The following is a 20,422-nucleotide window of genomic DNA, read 5'->3' as shown; positions in this document are numbered from 1 at the left end:
CGTTTGTTTGTATGTTTGTTTTGAGATGAATTGGTTATGAACCACCTGACATGCATCCTGAAAACTGAACTTGAGTGCTCTGGGAGGGTATTCTGCACCCTCAAACACTGGCCACCTCACCAGCCCAATCCATCTTGGTTCTTTTTTGGGGGGCTGGGGCGTGTTAGGGGTGCGTTAGGGCTCTCGCCTGAGAAGCTAGGCTTACTTGTCCCAGAGGCCCCAGGGATCCTGTTTCCCTCTCCCCATGCTGGCCCTAACCTAGTTCTCACGCCAGCCCTGAAGATAAATAAACTGGAGTGCTGTAAGGAGGTTAGGCCTCTACAGGAACGTCGTTTGTGCTGACTCCTATAGCTTCTCTTTTTTACCCTGGACGATTTGATTGCTAAGGGAAAGTCACATTCCGAAATACCAGTTTAGGTCAGAATCAAGTACTGTTTTGAAAATCTTGGCCTCACTGTCTTTCAGATATATTTTGGGATAAGTATAAACTATGCTTTCAATCAGCAATTACTGGGTTGAACAGCCTTACTGATCAGTTCTGTATTCCTTCTACATTAAAAAAAAGAAACCCTCCTAATAACTTGGATTTTCTTTACATTTTGAATAAGAGGGGGGGAAAAACACCTCACATTTCCCATTTTTCAGTTTGTGAGTAAACCCTTTTCCCGAGAGAAACAACATAATTTAATCAGCTGGAAAAATTATGTTGTTGCAGGATATTTGATGGTACTGTGAACCCTGAGATTGTGTTATTTACTGAAAAGATCTGTTTCTAAATCGTGGTGTGGCTCAGCCCTTAGCACACACATTTACTGCCTTGGACTGGAGCATAGGCAGACGTATAATCCCAGACAGTGAAGGGAGAGCTGCTTTGTAGAAGGAAGCGAGGGCCGTGTTTGAAAGTGATGACTAAGTGAGTAGCAGACAAAGATGGCTCAGGGAAAGAGCGGACAATAGGGCACGCCCGACTCTATGAGAGGAGAGAAGAAAAGGAGGCTGGAGAGATGGCTCAGCAGTTATGAGAGAGGAAAAGGAAGCTACTTGGGGGACAGAGGAGGGAGGGAGAAGGCGGTTTTGCCACGACAGTTATAGAGACAAGATGCAGAGAGAACAAGCTAGACACAGGTGAAGACAGAACAAGCCAGAGAATGAGAAGGAGCCAGAAGATTAGAACATATTGCCAAAGTTAGTATGAGGCCAAGCAGGGCAATTCAGTCAAGAGGCCAAGATAGAAGCTACATTCAGTCAGTGTGGAGAGGTTGAACCAGAACAGCTTTGAGCCAGTCAGTTCAGAAAGAACAAGAAAGGGTGCACTTATTCAGCAGTAAGTCTCAGAGACTGAAAACATTCTAGACAAGATTGTAATGGATGCTAGAAGTTTCCAGGACTAGGTCTAAGTTAGCAGGCTGAAAGTCTTGGAGAGGACAATTATACAGGAGAATAAACGTTACGTTTACATTATGTCATTTAAATTCATTATTTCACAAAACTAAAAATCCTTTATCTTGGTTATTTAGACTGTCTTAAAAGAGGGAATTGTAGCTCAGCCTAGTGGTACAGCTGTAATCCTAGGGTTTGGAAGTTCAGGCAAGAGGACTGCAAGTCTGAGGCCAGCCCTGAGCAAAAGGCAAGACCTTGTTGATGAGAGGAAAAGATGGAGACGGGGAGGAAGATTATAATACTTGATATAAAAGGTCAGCCTTTTGGGATGTGCGGGTGAAGTATTCACAGGCATAGTATGAAGATCACACTTTGTTTTGAGATAGCTCTGCTTACTCTAAAGAAAGCTGTGTCTTGCTTGGTCTTTGTTTGGAGAGGTAGTTTTCAGTTAGTCACCACTGAAATAGTGTCCTTTAAACGTCTGCGGAAGCTTCTATCCAGATTGTACTTGTCATTTTCCTGGGTTCTTGACTGGAAGAAGATTTTATTATATAAAGTTACATGGCAAAGAACAATGGCATAAAGTTGTTTATTTGAATCCCCTCCTTCCCTTTAAATCGGACTCAAGTCAGACATGCTGGAGGAAGTCAGAGGACAGCTGTGGGAGCTTGCTTTCTTCCTCCATGTGGAGGCTGAAGATGGAGCTTGTCGGGCTTGGTTGCAAGGTGTCTACTCACTGAGTGGGCCTGTAGCCCTGTAGCTTTGTTTTCCAATTTCTGGAATTCAGTTTCTGGCTACATTGTCTAATATCTATATATATGTTAAGCAGAATGAGAGAATTTAAGTAATACTTTAGGTATTTTGTTCTTTGCTTTCCTTTTGTGGTTTTGGTTTGAAAAGACATACATAATTAAAATTGATGATTAGAGGCCCCCTAAAGTCAAGTTAAGGGCTTTACCAGTTAAAACAGGTTTCCAAACTGAGCTTCTGGTTGTCTCTGACTCATTGAGACTTTGTGAGATGTGTTTTACATTTTCAAATTAGACAGTGCCATCTATTGGGCATTGCCCAAAGTACACCTGTCAAGTTAATACCTTGATATACAGCGTATTGGCTGTTGCGGGTTTTTGCTGTTCCAAGACTAAGACTCTGAGGACACCTATAGCCTTTGCAATGAAGGTTTTGTGTGACCACAAACTGTATCCGGATATTTGGATATTTTATTGGGCTCTTTTTCTACCACCCTTCTCCACCTCAATCCCTTCCAACCCCCCAACACTAGGTAGTTGAGAAAGAAGTTAAAGGGGGAATGGGAGCTGGGTAGTCTTTAGACTACTTCCTGTTGATTGGGGCATCAAGTTCCTTGGGAGCAAGTTCAGTCTTCAGTGTCAGAATATCTAGTTATTTCTTCCCATCTCTTTGCTCATGACCACTTGACAAACTGCAGCAGCCTCTCTGGGCTCTGGTTTTTATACCCTCTCAAAAGTCCCCAGAATTTCAAGTATGAGTTATCTTCAGTTGGCAGAGTAACACCTCTGCCAGAGCATGAGACAAAATCAGTCCGCTGCTGTGGACAATCTGAAGCAGCCCCATATCCCACACCTGGGAATAAACAAAACACAGTCACGCATCAGAACGGAACAGAGTATAACTGGGGTTTCAAAGAAACCAAAATTCTCAACTACAGTTAACAGTTTCATTTCAGGACAAAGAAATTGACCCCTCTAAGCTCATAATGGAGGGCACAACAGCAGCTGCTCATGGTAGTGCAGTTCACAGAATTCCTAGACTGGAAATACTAAAGGATGACAGATGGAGTTGTTACCTTAGATGCAAATTTAAAGAAAAATCAGCAATCACAGTCCAAGTTTCCTTCCTGCTATTATGATAAAAATATTTGGACATAAAGCACTTCCTGCGGGACTGGGGGGTTTAGTGGTTAGAGCACTCGCTGCTCTTGTAGCAGACTTGGATTGGGTTCCCAGGGCTCAGGGTGGGCCACTCATCTGGAACTCCAGATCCAGGGAATCTGACTTTCCTCTGCTCTCTGTGGGCACCAGATATACATATGCTGCTAATGCAGACAAAAAGTAAATCTGTTAAAAATGTATTTAGGTGGGAAAGGGTTTATTTTCAGCCTACAATTCCAGGTTATAGTGTATCATTGCAGGGAAGTCAGGGCAGGAACTTAAAACAGCTAGTTACATCATTTCCACAGTCAAGAACAGAAGAGAAATAGATACATACATGTTCACCTGCTTGCTTGTGCTCAGATCAGCTTTTCCTTTTTTAACATATATTTATTTTTATGTGCATTGATGTTTTGCCTGCATGTATATCTATGCAAGGGTACCAGATCCACTGGAACTGGAGTTACAGACAGTTGTAAGATTCCATGTGGGTGCTGGGAATTGAAGCTGGGTCCTGGAAGAGCCCTAACTTTTTTGGTTTTTCGAGACAGGGTTTCTCTGTATAGCCCTGGCTGTCCTGGAACTCACTCTGTAGACCAGGCTGGCCTCGAACTCAGAAATCCGCCTGCCTCTGCCTCCCAGAGTGCTGGGATTACAGGCGTGCGCCACCACCGCCCGGCTGAGCCCTAACTCTTAACTGCTGTCAGCTCAGTTTTTCTCAGCTTATACAGTTTAGTACTCTCTGTCTAGGAAATGGCTATGCCCACAGTGATCTGGGTCCTCCCATGTCAATTAATTTAATTAAGACAGTCCATTTGCTGGAGAGATGGCTCAGTGGTTAAGAACCAGATGTCTGGAGTTCAATTACCAGCACCCACATGGAGGCTCATAACAATCTATAACTCTAATTCTAGGACATCTGACACCTTCTGGCCTCCAAGGGCTCAAGGCACACAAGTGATACACAGACATACATGTAACCATTTAAATGATCTAATATTTATACCAATAAAGAGACAGGAGGTATAAACTAAGTTAAAGACCTGCTAGTCCAGTGAGGTGACCTTGTTTTCTGAACTATATACAAAATACCTATTTACAAGCCTGAGTCTACAACAAAACTACTAGCTCTTTAGAAGTCTCTTTCTGTGTACCTGCATAGTACCTGACTAGCCTAGTCTACTTTTCTCTTGAGCTCTTGGAAATCCAGGACGACTCCTTAGCTTTCGTACCATTCCTAGCACCCTGTTTTACCAGTGGCTTGCACTGCTTCTCTGTTGTCCTGCAAGCCTGAGGAGGGCGAGTTTATTTCCTACCTGAAACTTCTTCCCTAAAGGCCCTTGTAAGCTGAGAGAGAGGGAGTGGCAGGGGTGGGAGAAAGGGAGGGCAAGTGGGCAAGGGAGCTCTACCAAAGGTCCAGTTGCTTATAAAAGAAGTCTCTGGCTCCTCCCTTATACCCTTGGCAGGCTGAACTCTGTTCTGTCACTAGCTTGGTGGGGCAAGCCACTGTAGGGGACAAACCACTTCCTATCATGGTGGGGTAGCTCAAGGCCATCCAGCAGACTTTGCCTCAGATCATAGAGCAAAGACCACAAGCCCTCACTCTCCCAAGCAACTTGCCTTAAAATAGGCGGGAAGTTTTCATTCTTTAGTGTTCTCAACTATAGAGGTTTTTTAGATGAACACTCAAACTGCATCACTACAGGACACATGTAACTAACTGCATCTGACATGTAAATGCATTATCTGTTGAAGTTTTTATATTTTGCTAACAATTAGGTTTTCTATATACAATAATCAAATATCCTGTTATACATACAGGCAGGCAGGCAAAAATGCTCATATACATAAAATGAAATAAAAAATAAAATAAAACTGTTTCCCAGGACATGTACATAGGCCAACCCAGTATAAGCAGTCCCTCACTGAGACTCTTCTCATGATTGTATCTAGATTGTATTAATGACAAAACTATGAAGTCAAGGTTTGGCATTAAGGATAGGCTGGTTACATTGTGAGTTCTAGGACATCCAGGGCTACATAGAGAGACCCTGTCTCAGAAAAACCAAAACAAAATAACCAATGAATCAGACATGAACTTGGGAAGTAGAAATAGTCATATTTCTGTGAGTCCAAGGCCAGCATGGTCTACCAATCAATTTCCAGGGCTACATAGTGAAACACTTATCTCAAAGCAATACCAACAAAAGACCCTAAACATCATAATCACTAAATAGTATCTGAACACAGTTTTAATTTGTGTGTATGCTGGAGACCATTGTACATGCTGGCCTGCACTGTATATAACATCTTATTAGAAGTATTATAAAATTAGCTTTTACAGTACTGGGCTTCATTTTGGAATTTTCCAACAAAATTTGTATAAATATGTGTGTGAGTGAGAATGTGTGAGAGAGTGTAGGGAGATTGTATGTGTGTGATAGTGTGTGTGTGTGTGTGTGTGTGTGTGTGTGTGTGTGTGACAGAGTGAGAGGAGAGAGAGAGAGTGAGTGAGTGTGTGTGTGTGTGTGTGTGTGTGTGTGTGTGTAGAAGTTGATGTTAGGGATTTCCCTTGTTGCTTTCCATAGACTCACTGAACCCTACTCCTGTTTCAGCCAGTTCAGGTCTCAGAATCAATCATTTCCTCCCTTCTCCAGTGCTTTGATTAAAGTACCTCACCACCTCACTAAGTGTTTTGTCTGATTTTTGGTTGGGGCTTTTGTTTTGTATGTTGGTTCTGGGGTCTGAGCTCAAGTCCTTCCCATCTTCCTAGCCCCTCCCTGCTTGTCACCTTCAACCATTGCTGCCTTTAATTCCTCACTGAAGAATGCAGCTTTCTGTGAGTTCAAGGCCAACTATGTCTACATAGTAAGTCTCAAAAAAAAATATTGGGCTGGCTAAGTGGGTCAGATAGAAATGCTGCTGCCAAGCCTGACAATGTGTTTGAGTCCTGAAACCTCTGTGGTGAGAAAGAACCATCCTTCAGGGTGTCCTCTAACTGCCTGATACGTGCTACAGCACACACACCTGTATACTGGTATACAGTAAGTAAGTAACGTAATGCTAAAAGATGACTCGATCGTTCTAGCCCTGTCCTATGCAATGCTATTGCATGTACTTCACCCTGACCCTCTTAGTATTATACCTTCAACTTTATAAGCCCAATCATTAAAGAATTTGACATGGAAAGGATTAATTTCAAGGATAAAATTGTTGCTCTGGTCCAGTGATATAGAAGAGTAGTTGCTTGCAGCTAGATGTGGGGGCTCACACTACTCCAGTGGTCAGCAGGCTGGGGCAGCGGTTGCCATGAGTTAGAAACCACAGTAAGTTCCAGGCTAGCCCATTTTACAGTGTGATATCCCTTTCTAACAAATATTTCATATTTAGTATAAAACTATTTCTCTAATTCTAGGTTACTATCTTACTAACTTTATTTTTCTTGTAGTATGGCGGACACCGACCTGTTTATGGAATGTGAGGAGGAAGAACTAGAACCATGGCAGAAAATCAGTGATGTCATCGAGGACTCTGTTGTTGAAGATTACAATTCAGTGGATAAAATTACTTCCGGTAACTAAAGCTCCTTTGTTCTTAGGTTGTTTACATTAATTATATTGAATTATGAAGAATATGTGACAAGGAATTCAAGAATTCAGAGAGAGAGAGAGGGATGGGGTGTTGTTCAGTTATGTACTGTTTGCCTAGGCTCTGTCTCTTGCACTACATAAGCTAGGGATGGTGGGACATACCTGGAATCTAAGCAAGGGAGGTGGAGGCAGGAGAATCACAAACACAAGGTCATTTTCAGTTATACAACAGAGTTTGAAACTAACCTGCGATGCATGAGCTGATGTTTTAGAAAAGAAACCGGAGAGAGCCATTGCGGCTCACACCTGTAATTCTGACTCTTAGGAGGCTGGGGCCAGAGTGAGTACCTCAAGCTGGAGGTACGAATGAGTTCCAGGCCAGCTAGGGCTGCAGAGTGAGACCCTGCACTGGCTCTCTGTGTTAGAGTGAGAGGTGTGTGTGTGTGTGTGTGTGTGTGTGTGTGTGTGTTTGTTTGTGTGTGTGTGTGTGAGAGAGAGAGAGAGAGAGAGAGAGAGACAGAGCAGAGAGACAGAGAGAGACAGAGAGAAAAGGGCTGCCTTTTGATGGCGTTGGTGTTCCCATTTCTATGCTGTAGCATGTGAATATCTGCTGCTTCATAACGTTTGTAAAATACTGTTTAATTCACTCACTTAAAACATTGAGAGATTGGATTAACTGATGTTTATCAAATACATACATGAACAAGATTGTAAAGCATTGTGTATCAGAGCTGGTCTGTGTCCCTAGTCAGTGTACTTTTTGTCTTCCTTGAATTTGGCTTCCTTTATAAGCTAAGAAAACATTCTTTTGTGTCTATCTTACTGGCCAGTTTATAATTAAGATTTGTTATCTTTTATTTTAACAGTGATACAGGGTAAAATCCTATTGCCCTGAATTCACAAAGTAGGGCTTTTCTCCTGATATACCAGTTTGTGTTTATTTGTTTTGTTTTTGTTTGTTTGTTTTTGTCTTTCCTTGAGACCCGAAGATAGTTTTGATTTAGGTTGAAGAAGGACACAATATAGGTTTTACAGGTGACTTATTATGAAGGATTATACATTCTAGTAGTGGCAATGTTAATCTGGGAATCCTAAAGATACACTAGTGCTGTAGAAAGCAAAACATTCAAGTCCTACTTCTGAGGTTGGTGACCTAACTTTATTGAGATTTAAAAGAAAACAAGCAAGCACACATGGGTGTTTTGTCTGCATGCATGTCTGTACCACATGCATACATGGTGTACACAGTGGTCAAAAGATGGCACTGCATCCCGAGGAATGAAGTTACAGACAGTTGTAGCTGCCGTGTGTGTGCTGGGAATTAAACCTGAGTCCTCTGGAAGCCAGTACCCTCTGTTGATCCATCAACAAAGGTGGAACCAACCACTAATCCATCTCTCAGCCCGATGGTTAGTTTTACTTGTCAAATTGACACAATCTAGAGTCCCAAGAGAATGGATTAGGATGGCCTTGGACATGTCTGTGGAGGACTGTCTTAGTTATACTTCACTGATGTCAGAGTCTGACGTGTTGTGGGTAGCCCATTCCCTGGGAGGAGTCTGAACTATTAGGAGTGGAGTAAGCTGAGTACTGGCGTGCATGCATCCTTTATGCTCTTTGTTCCTCACGCTGTATAATGTGATGAGCAGCTTCAAGCTCTTGCGACCTTGAGTTCCCCCACAGTGATGGACTATAAACTGAGATTGTGACCCATGTAACTTGAGTTGAGTTTGTCAGGGTAGTTATCAGAGCAACAGGAGAAGATACAACAAAAGGAAGAGATTGTGTCTAAGTGGTAGTCTGAGGGACAATTAGGAGGAGAAATCCTATCAACAGTTGGAATTTTGAATGAAGTAAGAAACTTTTTTGACTGTCGAAACACAAAGGAATGAGTGGAAGCAGAATCCTTTAGTGTCACCTGTCCCTGTCTCCAAGTGACTGTGCCTTCCCTTCCCCACAGTTTCTGTGAGCCAGCAGCCAGTCTCAGCTCCAGTGCCCATTGCTGCCCATGCTTCTGTTGCTGGGCACCTCTCTGCATCCACTACTGTTAGTAGCAGTGGGGCACAGAACAGCGACAGTACAAAGAAGACCCTTGTCACACTAATTGCCAACAACAATGGTAAGTGGGATTGTGGGAAAGCATTCTGGGATAGAGGCATGAGAGATAACAAGGACCTCGAAGCCAGCTGTTTGTGGTAGTGCTTTGGCTGTGCTGGCTGGAGGTGTCTCTAGGAACTTGGCTGTGAAAGGAGTGCAGTGGGTGATGCGGTTTCTTTAGTCAGAGCTGGATTGAGTCAGGTCAGCTTGCTGCTGATAATTTCTGGAAGATGAGCTCAACATTGCTAACTGTCCTAGAGATCTGGGGCTGTTGATTGGTTGGTTTGGTTTGCACCATGCACGCATAGTTGCGTGCGCACACACACACTTACTTTAAATCAGAGGAGTCCTATTTATTTGGTTAAGAGTTTCTCCAGGCCGTTTTGTGTTGTGATTTGCTTTGAGAGATTGATTGGTTGTTGGCTCCTTGGTATTAAGGAGAAAAGTTGTTTCTGCTAGAATGAAATGGTGAAAAGAATAGCATTTTTCAGGGCATTTTCTTGATCAGAGAAACTAAAGTTTAGTGAGTTTGGTATTTTAAAACAGGGTCTCATGTAGCCCAGGCTGGCCAGTTACTCGGTCTTTTTTTTTTTTTTTTTTTTTTTAATATGTGTATAGGTGCTTTGCCTGCATATATTTCTGTGTGCCATTTACATGTCTGAATGTCTGATGCCTTCTGAGGGTGTTGGGGCCCCTGGAACTGGAATTATAGATGGTTGTGAGCTGCCATGTGGGTGCTAGGAATTGAACCTGAGTTCTTTGTAAGAACAAAATATGTTCTTTAAACTACTGAGCCATCTGTCCAGCCCTAGCCTTGAACATTTGACCTCTACCTGTGCCACCAATTCTCAACTTCTATTCCATGATCAATAACTTTCTACATACTAACAATGATTCCTGATAGTTTGCATTTTAGGATTCATAGCAATATATACTTTCATAGACTTATTGTATTGCTACAAGAACTTTATTTATTTGTTGCTTTTTTGAAATCAAGTCTTTCTATGTAGCTCTGGATGGCCTAGAACTTGTTATATAGACCAGGCTGTTGTCAAACCTGCAGAGATCCATCTGCCTTTGCCTCCTGAATGTGAAAAAGGCATCTCCCACCATGTGCTTAATTGTTTGTTTGTTTTTGGGTGGTGGCTTTGTTTCTGCATGTATGCATGTGTGCCATTAGGAACTGAATGAACTTCATCCCCCTGCACATACACACTGGGAATTAAATGTAAGACCTCACACTGAGGGAAACAGGCACTCTAGCACTGAGCTATATTCTCATCTCCAGCCCTCTTTTATGTGTTTATTTTGAGGTAGAATCTAGCTAGTTAGGCTGGCCCTAAACTTGGCCCCTTCTGTTTTGTCTGTCTAAAGAGGGATTTTATTCTTTTAGAAATAAATTTTATTGTTGGAAGAATAATTGGTGGAGCTGGGGATGTACTTCAGTTAGAATATACGCACAGAATGCAGAGTCCTGGGTTAGGTCCTCAGTACCACATACACTGGTGTGGTAGCACATCCCTGTGATCCTAGCACTCCACAAGTTGGCAGGTCATCCTTGGTTACATGGTAGATTTGAAGCCAGCCTGAGCTTCATGGGACCCTATCATAGAAAAAGAACCAGGGCCGGAGAAATGGCTTATTCATTAAAGTACTTGCCACGCAAGCACAAGGACTTGAATTTGATTCCCAGGACCATGTAAAGTCTGGGGTACCAAGGAGATGGAAAGAGGTGGATCTTTGGGGTTCACGGTCCAGCCTAGCCTTCTTATCCAGCTCCAGGCCTGTGAAAGCTGGAATGAGGCAGACAGCACCTGACTAGTCACTGCCCTCCACCAACATACATGTATACATAGACATGCATACACAAAATAAAACTATGTGCATTGTGGAAAATGCTAGAAACAGGGCAAGGTGTGACAGCTCATGCCTGTGATCATAGTACTCAGGGCTGCGAGTTCAAAGCCAGTCTGCTAAATAGCAAGACCTATCTTAAAAAACTTTAGAGTAGGAGAGAGGAAAAGTAGAGAAAATCTTAACTGTCCTATCATGTGGAAATGACTATAATTCTTCATTTATGCAAATAGTTTTTCTGTACTTTTGTGTGGTGATGTCTTTTTTTTACAAAAAATAGAATCATAGAGACCACATTTTCCCTACTTTTATTTATCTTGTAATATGTAGTGAATATTTTACCATTTTAATAGTTACTTATTACTTTGTTTTATTGTTTGTTTTAGTTAGGGTTTTACCGTGTAACTCTGGCTAAGAATTCTGTATAGACTAGACTGGTCTGGAACTCACAGAGGTTTATCTGCCTCTGCCTCTCTGCCCCTCTGCCCCTCTGCCCCTCTGCCCCTCTGCCCCTCTGCCCCTCTGCCTCTGCCTCTGCCTCCCAGGTACTGGGAATAAGCCTGCTCCCATGCCTGGCTGTTTTGCTTTTTAAATTAATTAGTTTATTTATTTTATGTATATTACTGTTTTGCCTGCACGTATATCTGTATACCCTGGCCACTGTAGATCAAAAGAGGGAAAACAGGAGTTACAGATGGTTGCAATGGGAATTGAGCCCATATCCTCTACAAGAGCAACAGATGCTCTTAACTAACCCTAACTGTTGAGCCAAGTCTCTCTGTAGCCCTCTATTTTGTTTTTGAGGCAGGGTTTCATATAGTTCAGGCAAGCCTTGAATTTCCTATTTAGCTGTGGCTGGCCTTGGGTTTCTGATCTTAGTGCCTCTATCTCTTAAAGATTTATTTATTTATTATATATCAGAGTACACTGTAGCTGTCTTCAGACACACCAGAAAAGGGCATCAGATCCCTTTACAGATGTGAGCCACTATGTGGTTGCTGGGGATCAAACTCAGGACCTCTGGAAGAGCAATCAGTGCTCTTAACCACTGAGCCATCTCTCTAGCCCCATGCCTCTATCTCTTAAGTGCTAGATTTACAGGTGTATATACATGCACACATTTTTGTTTGTTTTGTTCTTGAACCTTGGTCTACTGTTTTCAAGGTTGGCTTCAAATTTGCCATAGCAACAGGGTAAATGCTTACCCTCCTGATGTTGGGGATCACAGGTATGCACTACAAACCTGGCTTGTGCAGTGCTGAGGTTTGAAAGAAAGGTCTCATGCCTGCTGGACCAGCACTCTGCCAACCATGCTGCATGTCCAGCCTTCTGTAACGCTTTCAATAACCATTATGTGATTAACATGTTAACAATAGATTATAAAAAGAGACATTGAAATTTCATTTCTACAGAGATACAGTAAGCATTGGATATAAATGTGCATATACTACCTGTACTTAAGGTGTGTTGAGAGTATTGGCTGGGTTTGGAGCTAACCTGGGCTATATAACAAGGCTTTCTCAGAAAACATCTCCTGCAGCAAGGCCACCCATCACATTCCTTCCTCAACTGTTCCATTAACTGCAGCCCAAGCATTCAAACATAGGAGCTTATAGGAGCCGTTCTCACACAAGCCGCACAGTTGACATTATCTGTAGAAGAGTGTCTCATGTTATTTTGGATCAAACTAAATGAGAACCTTTCTCAAATAACAACAGAGTAGTTCAGGCCAGTGACAGGGTTGAGTGAGTGAGTAAAGGACACTGCCACCAAGCTTGAGAGGCCCCCACACTCACACACACAACCACACACAGATACACAGACACAATGGATGTGAAAAAAGAAAAGTTTAAAAGGGATTAGCACCAGGCGGTGGTGGCGCACGCCTGTAATCCAAGCACTCTGGGAGGCAGAGGCAGGCAGATTTCTGAGTTTGAGGCCAGCCTGGTCTACAGGGTGAGTTCCAGGACAGCCAGGGCTACACAGAGAAACCCTGTCTCGAAAAAACCAAATCCAAAAAAAGGGGAGGGGGGTAGTTAACAACAAATTACCTTCTTACAAAAAGATTTTACTTACAATATGGAAAGTCTTACCTTTTTTGGCTCTGCTAATTGGGAAGAAGTGTGTGGTAACTTAACTCATTAGTGTGAGGATAGGAACTGGTGCCTTTCAGCCTTAGGTAAGGCATGGGTGGGTCAGTGAACTGCCCTGACCCACTTGTATTCTCTTAGTTGTAGAGTTGGGTAAAGCTTAAACTGTAGTGAGTTTGGTGACATTAAGCCCGAGGTAATTAGTAGCAGTTAAATAATTTTGATATCTGAGACACTATTTCTTTTTTTGTTTGTTTTTGTTTTTGGATTTGGTTTTTTCGAGACAGGGTTTCTCTGTATAGCCCTGGCTGTCCTGGAACTCACTCTGTAAACCAGGCTGGCCTCAAACTCAGAAATCTGCCTGCCTCTGCCTCTGGCACCACCGCCCGGCTGAGACACTATTTCTTAACTGAAATAATAATGTTTCTTCTGAATACAAATTTAGCAATGTTTCTAACATTCCTTTCTTGTTCTGTTTTCCTTTATTGTGTCTGCTCTTTACCCTTTAGCTGGTAATACTTTGGTCCAGCAAGGTGGACAGCCACTCATCCTGACCCAAAATCCAGCACCAGGTCTGGGAACAATGGTTACTCAACCAGTATTGAGACCTGTCCAGGTCATGCAGAATGCCAATCATGTGACTAGCTCCCCCGTGGCCTCACAACCTATCTTCATCACTACCCAGGTGAGTGGGATTTTGAATTCTAGGCCTGGTAGGGGAGATAGACTGTGAGCCTCCAGAGGCTCTGCCTTGGACAGGGCAGTGAGAACTGAGTTTCTCGGTACTGTTTCACAGGATTCTGCCTATGGAATGCTCAGATAGCATTATGGCTTCATGATATTTTCATACATCTGAGAGGTCTGTTGAGTTGATTAAAGTCTGAACAGGAATCATCATTAGGAAACTTAGAAAGGCTCCACCCAGGGCTGAAGAGATGGCTTACCATCAAGAGCATTTGTTGTTCTAGCAGAAGACCGAGGTTCAATTCCCAGCACCTACATGTCAGCTCACAATTGTGTCTGTAACTTCACTTTTAGAAGGCCTGATGCCTTCTGACCTCCGTAGACACCAGGCATCCCTGCAGTGCACATTCATATGGGCAGGAAAAACACTCATACATAAAATAAATCTTAAGAAAAAAAATTGAAGGCTTCACATTTGCCTTGTAAGGGATACCTTTTGTCTGGGCTGCTTGTGCCCCCTAGGGTGAGCTTACTGACGTTTGAATACCTGTATAAAACAAATGGTCTTTGAAGAAAGAAGGCTTCCCATACAGTGGACTCCTTGGGAGTTGAAAGCCCAAATCTGAGTGGAATTTAAAGGCACATGCTTCTCCCTGCCTTAGTATTTATCAGAGGTTTGTAACCTTTGAAGTGGGCTTTGAGAGCAACATATAAAAAAAATGATTATTTATATGTTGGAACACTAGGTTAAACACATTAGTGATTTTTTTCCCCCTTCAAAGCCCCAGTGTGTAAATGCATAGATTTGTTATTTTTGGTTACTTAATAGTTTGCTAAACATTGTGGGTGTGGTGTACATACTTGTAGCCCCAGCTCTTAAGAGAATGAAGCAGAAAATTGTCATGAATTCAAGGCTTGCCTAAGCTCCATAGCAAGTTTAAAGCCAGTCTGGGCTGTCTACACCCTGTCTCACAAAACAGAACCAAACGAAAACAAAACCCCAAAGATGTTTGCCAACAGAACTAGGAGCCGAGGCTACATAGCAAGACCTGTCTCAGAGCAAAGACAAAACAAAAACACCCCACAAAAACCTAGCATGCCAGAATTTCCTAAAATTCTCCATTTTGGTCATTTGAAAGCTGTAAATGTCAAGAGATCCCCTAGGTAAGACTGGAGCTGTCAGTCATATTGCCATCAGAATCTGGCTAGTTGATCTCTGTGTTAAAGCTCATTTTTCTTTTTAATACAGGGGTTTCCTGTAAGGAATGTCCGGCCTGTACAAAACGCAATGAATCAGGTTGGGATTGTGTTGAACGTCCAGCAAGGCCAGACGGTTAGACCAATCACATTGGTCCCCGGTAAGGAGGTGCCACAGCCTGGCATCACACACTTACGTTTATAGTTTCAGAATGTTCTAGGTTATTTGGAAGCATGTATTTAAACAAAATTTTAAAGTACCATGTTAACAATTTAAGCCCAGTTTTAAAAAGTCTTTTTAACCTTTGACCAGGTGGTAATGTTATTTTTTTATATTTAACTTTTCATTACCCTTCATGAGGTAAAATAAGTCTTATTTAGTCATTATCAGTATCTGCTCATGAGGTCAGCTATTGTTTGTTATCCTGAAAGAATATTGTTAATGCAAACTCACAAATCTAATACTACATATGCATGTACTCACTTAATGGTAGGTTATAAAATGACCATTACTTTAATTTTAAAGTATAGGTTTGGGATATGCCACCAGGTATGGTGGCACACTCCTGGAATCCAACATTCAGGAGGTTGAAGCAGGAGGATTACTGTGAATTCAAGGCCAAGTCCTGTCTCAAGAAATAAACTAAGGCAGAGGTTGGGGGGACTTTAGATATAAATGAAGTAAATGGTATGTGCTTTGAGGATAATACTACCAATGACTATATGATAGAATATTAAAGAGTATTGGGGCTGGGGACATAGCCAGGAATAGAGTGCATTCTTAGCATTGCTTAAGGGCTTGGGGTGAACTTCTAGTACCAAAAGGAAGATTCCTGTAATTTCCCCCAGTCACAATTCTTACATACTAGGTTTACTATAGTTTGGCTCAAAAAGAGAATAACTTTATTTAATTGTGTAAACGGTCCTCAGGACCAGTAGGTGTCTCGGGGCTAAAGGGACTTGCCTCCAAGCCTGACAACTTGTATTCACTCCCTAGAGGACTCATGGTGCACTCTGACTTCCACTTGCACACCTCGGTATGCATGCCACCCCCCACCCCACACACATATACACACATACACACATACTCAAATAAGTACAAGGATAGTAGGGGGCCTCTGTAGGGGCTTTCTGAAGCATTTGTTTGTTTGTTTCTTTTTTGTTTCTTTTGTTATTTTAGAGCCTTCTGGGCTTTTTAGGGCATACATCTGATCAGATTTTTCTATAACATTCTGGTGTTCCCTAAATATTTCTCACTGGAATTGTGTACAATTGTTCTAGAAAAAGGTTTACCTTTGGGACATTCTAGTAGAGTAGATTGCCTGTCCTATTTGAGTGTATAGAAGAAAATGGAAAATTCTTTTAGAATTCTGAAAAGACTGTTGAGGACCAAGTCTGCCCTTTGGCCTGTGTAAGCCCATTCTTCTCCCACTTCTAATATGGAGGCCAAGGTACTGTAGAAAAGATAGTGTGGAAGGTATCTGAAAGGAGTTGGTGAGAATTTCTTCTAATTACTGCTTTATGAAACTTTTAGATAATTCCTTTTGTTCAGTGGACAGCTGCTGCTTTCTTACGTGTTAAGATGGATGTTACTCTTAGTAACCTCTGGTGGTCACTCAGCCAGTTTAGGGAATAACTTTTTCCTGTTCTTGTATTTCTAGGAAAGGCAAGAAAATATTTTATAGGTGAGCTCACTGATGAAGGTTTGGGACTTTTTTTGTCTCTCTTTTAAAAGCCCCAGGTACACAGTTTGTTAAGCCGACAGTTGGCGTCCCACAAGTGTTCTCTCAGATGACCCCCGTGAGGCCAGGCTCCACAATGCCTGTGAGGCCCACCACCAACACCTTTACCACCGTCATCCCAGCTACTCTCACCATCCGAAGCACTGTCCCACAGTCACAGTCACAGCAGACCAAGTCCACCCCCAGTACCTCCACTACTCCCACTGCCACACAGCCAACCTCACTGGGGCAGCTAGCTGGTCAGCCTCCAGGCCAGTCCAACCAGACCTCGAATCCCAAACTAGGTGAGCCGTGGATGAGGAGACGGCAGAACAGCATGGGGCAGTGGGTGGGAAGCGGGTGACTTTCACTTGGTCAATGTAGCTCCCTCCTTCCCCTCTCCTCCTGCAGTGAGCATTGCCAGCTTTGTCACTGTGAAGCGACCTGGGGTTACAGGTGAAAATAGCAACGAAGTGGCCAAATTGGTGAATACTCTTAACACTGTCCCTTCCCTGGGCCAGAGTCCTGGGCCAGTGGTGGTGTCCAACAACAGCTCTGCTCAAAGGACCAGTGGACCCGAGTCTTCAATGAAAGGTAATGTGAGAGACTGCGACACCAGCCAGTCAACAGAAAACATCGATAAAGCATTTATCTATCGCATTGGAACCATTGTGAAATGGAGAAATAAAATAGGATGCAGGTGCTTTGATAGGTTTTTATAGAAATGGTAATGTAGCCGGGCGGTGGCGCAGGCCTGTAATCCCAGCACTCTGGGAGGCAGAGTCAGGCGGATTTCTGAGTTCGAGGCCAGCCTAGTCTACAGAGTAAGTTCCAGGACAGCCAGGGCTACACAGAGAAACCCTGTCTCGAAAAAACCAAAAATTTAAAAAAAAAAAAAAAAAAAAGAAAGAAAGAAAGAAAGAACAAAAGAAAGAAAGAAAGAAATGATAATGTAGTAAATGATTGAAAATGTAGCTGCAGCAACTTTGGGGATCAATTAGAGACATGGATAGGTTGATGAAAGATATCTGTGGAGCAGTGGATTTTCTGGGATGAATTTTTTTAAAGATGTCTTTATTTTATGCAGATGGGTGTGTTGTCTTCATGTTCATCTGCACATCAGAAGAGGACATTGGATCTCATAGGACTACAGTTATAGACGGTTGTGACTTGCCACTTGGGTGCTGGGAATTAAACTGAGGACCTCTGGAAGAGCAGCCAGTGCTCTTAGCCACTGAGCCATCTCTGGTCTGGGGGGGGGGGTAGTTTTCTAAGTTGAGATGTGCTAGAGAGGTAGAATATGAATATGAGAGCAGGGACTGGTAGCTTTCTGTGAATGTTCTAGGCTTTGTGTAGAACCTGCTCTCTGATCCGAGCCCTTCCATGCACTGGTGTGATTGCCTGCCCATGGCGGACAGCTAGTGAGAGCTGGGTTATGTTGCTTATGGGCTCTGAATTTAGAATTTTATATATTTTAAATATGCCTCAAATTTTTCTTTTGGTTTCATTTTAACTATTTAAAAAATGTTGAATCTTTTTCAATACATTGAAAAACCTAGATAGTCATAAAAATTGAAATTCTTACTTTCTGTGCAATATAAAAATTAATTCAAAGCATGATGTAGTGATGAAATGGCTTTAATCCCAGTGCTTGGGATGCAGAGACAGAGTATCTCTGTGAGTTTGAGGCCAACCTGGTCTGTATAGTGAGTTGTAGCCTGCCAGGGCAACATAGAGAAGACTTGTCTCAACAACAACAAGATAAAAACTTCTAGGTGAATCAAAACCCAAGCAAACACAAAAGCTGTAAAACTCAGAAGAGAACTTGACATGAATTTGGCATGTGGTAGTGCATGTCTGTAATCTCAGCACTCAGGAGCCTGAGAAAAAGGGCTTGTGAGTGTGAGGCCAGCTTGGGTTACACAGGGAGAATCTATCTCAAGAATCCAGTCAAAACAAACCAGCCAACTCAGGATGGAGCATGAGGAGAGCTAGCTTACTTAGTGATGTGCTTGTCATCTAAGCATGACTGCCTGACCTAGATCCCCAGTGCCAAGTAAAAGTCAACATGGTGGCACGTGCTGTGCCCTGAGCACAAAGCGGGTCATAGAGCTCACTGGCCTCTCAGTCTAGCAAAACTGTGCGTGACTGTCAGGTTTACCTGAAGACCCTGTGTACAGGGTGATTCAGAGTGTGATAAAGGAAGGGCCTGAAGTTATTAGTCTCTGGCCTCCCCAGGTAAGAACATCCACATATGCATAATACACACATGTATATACCATGTACAAACAGAAAAAAGAAAAAAGCTGACACAGTTTCACATGCCTGTAAATAGACCCAGCTTCTTGTGAGACCAAAAAAGGATTGCTCTGGGGCTGGAGAGATGGCTCAGCACTTAAGAGCATTGGCTGCTCTTCCAAACGTCCTGAGTTCAATTCCCAGCAATGACATGGTGGCTTACAACCTCTTCTGGTGTGTCTGGAGACAGCTACAGTGTACTCACATATTAATAAATAAATCTTTTAAAAATTTATTTTTTTAAAAAAAAGGATTGCTGTGTACCCAGTATGATCAAGGGTACTAGATTGAAGGTCTAGGCAGTGCTGAGAACCTGTCTTAAAAATAAATAACCAATGTGATGACTTACACGTATAATCTAGCAGACAGGAGGCATGAAGATTACAGTGCACATGTAAGGTCCTACCATAAAACAACTAACCAGAACCAAAATTTCTAGGAAGAAAGCTTTACAATATTAGATTTGACAACAATTTCTTACAGGCAAGAATAAAAATTGCTAAATTTGAAATTTTAAACTTCCATGCATCAGAGAACACGAGCAGCACAATGAAAAAGTAACCTATAGAATGGGGAGGGGTGGGTTTGAGGCTAGTCTGCTCTACATGAGTAGTAAGTTGCAGAACAGCTAGGGCTACATAACCCTTATCTCAAAAAGCAAAAAACAAAACAAACAATAATAGCTTCTTAAAATGAGGCAAAGAAGGCTTATGGAAAAGTAACTGATAGAATCCCTCTCCAGTGTGTGATCCCTGGGTTCCATCCCCAGCAGGTGGCAGGGGAGAGACATCTCTAAGGATAGTCATGAAATATCTGATAAACATCAGATGGCCAGCAGCATCAATCTCCTTAGGAAAACACAAAAACCATGGTGAAATACCACACTACCCATAGAATAGTTACTCAGAAAAAAAGCAAACAACCCAACTAAACTAGCCAGATCAACTCAGAAAGACAAATATTGTATGTTTTCTCGCGGATCCTAAATTCTGTCTTTTACAAGTGTGTATTTATGCATGAATAAGTGTAGACAGAGGCCAGGAAACCACACAGGTGCAATGGTGGGGAAGAGAGGTGAGGAGATCAGGGAGAAGAGAGATTAATACCCCCTGTGATAGGGAGAGGAGGGGGGTCCTGGGGTGCAAACAGGAATGGGTAGGTAAAGGGAAGGAGCAGGTATGGGTGGAGAACCAACCAAGACTGGGTGTGTGTGAAATGCTGTAAGGAACTTCCTTGTATGTTAACTGAAAAAGAAAATGCTGTGTAACTAGGAAAAAGATCTCTTTAGAGAGGATCTAAGAAGGAAGTGTCAGAATATAGTAAAAGGAAGCTATAATTGTTTTTTGTAGTTGTTTTGCTTCTTTTAGTTTTTATTTGTTGTATATGGATGTTTTTTCTTCATGTGTGTCTGTGCATCATGTGCATGCCTGGTGCCCATACAAGCCAGAAAAGGGTGTCAGGTCTCCTGAAACTTTAGAGTTCAAGGTTTTGTTTGTGCATCACCATGTGTTCTTAATAACTGACCCATCTGTCCAGCCTCTGGAGTTGTTTTAGAAAGTAACAAAATGGACCAGTAGGATCCCATGGCTCAGCGTGCAAAG

At 42.4% G+C, this 20,422-nt stretch overlaps 1 protein-coding gene across 8 annotated transcripts in view; it reads left to right on the top strand.

The window, feature by feature from the left end:
• Window positions 1–20,422, top strand: part of Pogz (pogo transposable element derived with ZNF domain) — a 58,140-nt gene that overhangs the window by 23,200 nt on the left and 14,518 nt on the right. For 2 of the 8 annotated variants that reach the window (XM_052179845.1, XM_052179844.1), the window contains exons 2-7: window positions 6,739–6,863; window positions 8,841–8,999; window positions 13,431–13,606; window positions 14,855–14,963; window positions 16,538–16,828; window positions 16,908–17,117. In XM_052179845.1, coding sequence (XP_052035805.1) covers window positions 6,740–6,863; window positions 8,841–8,999; window positions 13,431–13,606; window positions 14,855–14,963; window positions 16,538–16,828; window positions 16,908–17,117 — 1,069 coding nt within the window. In that variant the 5' untranslated portion in view covers window position 6,739. Of the gene's footprint in view, window positions 1–6,738; window positions 6,864–8,840; window positions 9,000–13,430; window positions 13,607–14,854; window positions 14,964–16,463; window positions 16,488–16,537; window positions 16,829–16,907; window positions 17,118–20,422 lie in introns of all 8 variants that reach the window. The other 6 variants (XM_052179846.1, XM_052179850.1, XM_052179849.1 and 3 more) reach the window with 6 other exon arrangements.

Source organism: Apodemus sylvaticus, chromosome 4 (assembly GCF_947179515.1).
Source record: "Apodemus sylvaticus chromosome 4, mApoSyl1.1, whole genome shotgun sequence".
In the NCBI taxonomy this organism is placed as follows: Eukaryota; Metazoa; Chordata; class Mammalia; order Rodentia; family Muridae; genus Apodemus; species Apodemus sylvaticus.
Note: the sequence above shows the minus strand (reverse complement) of the source record. Positions and strands in the feature narration are given on the sequence as shown.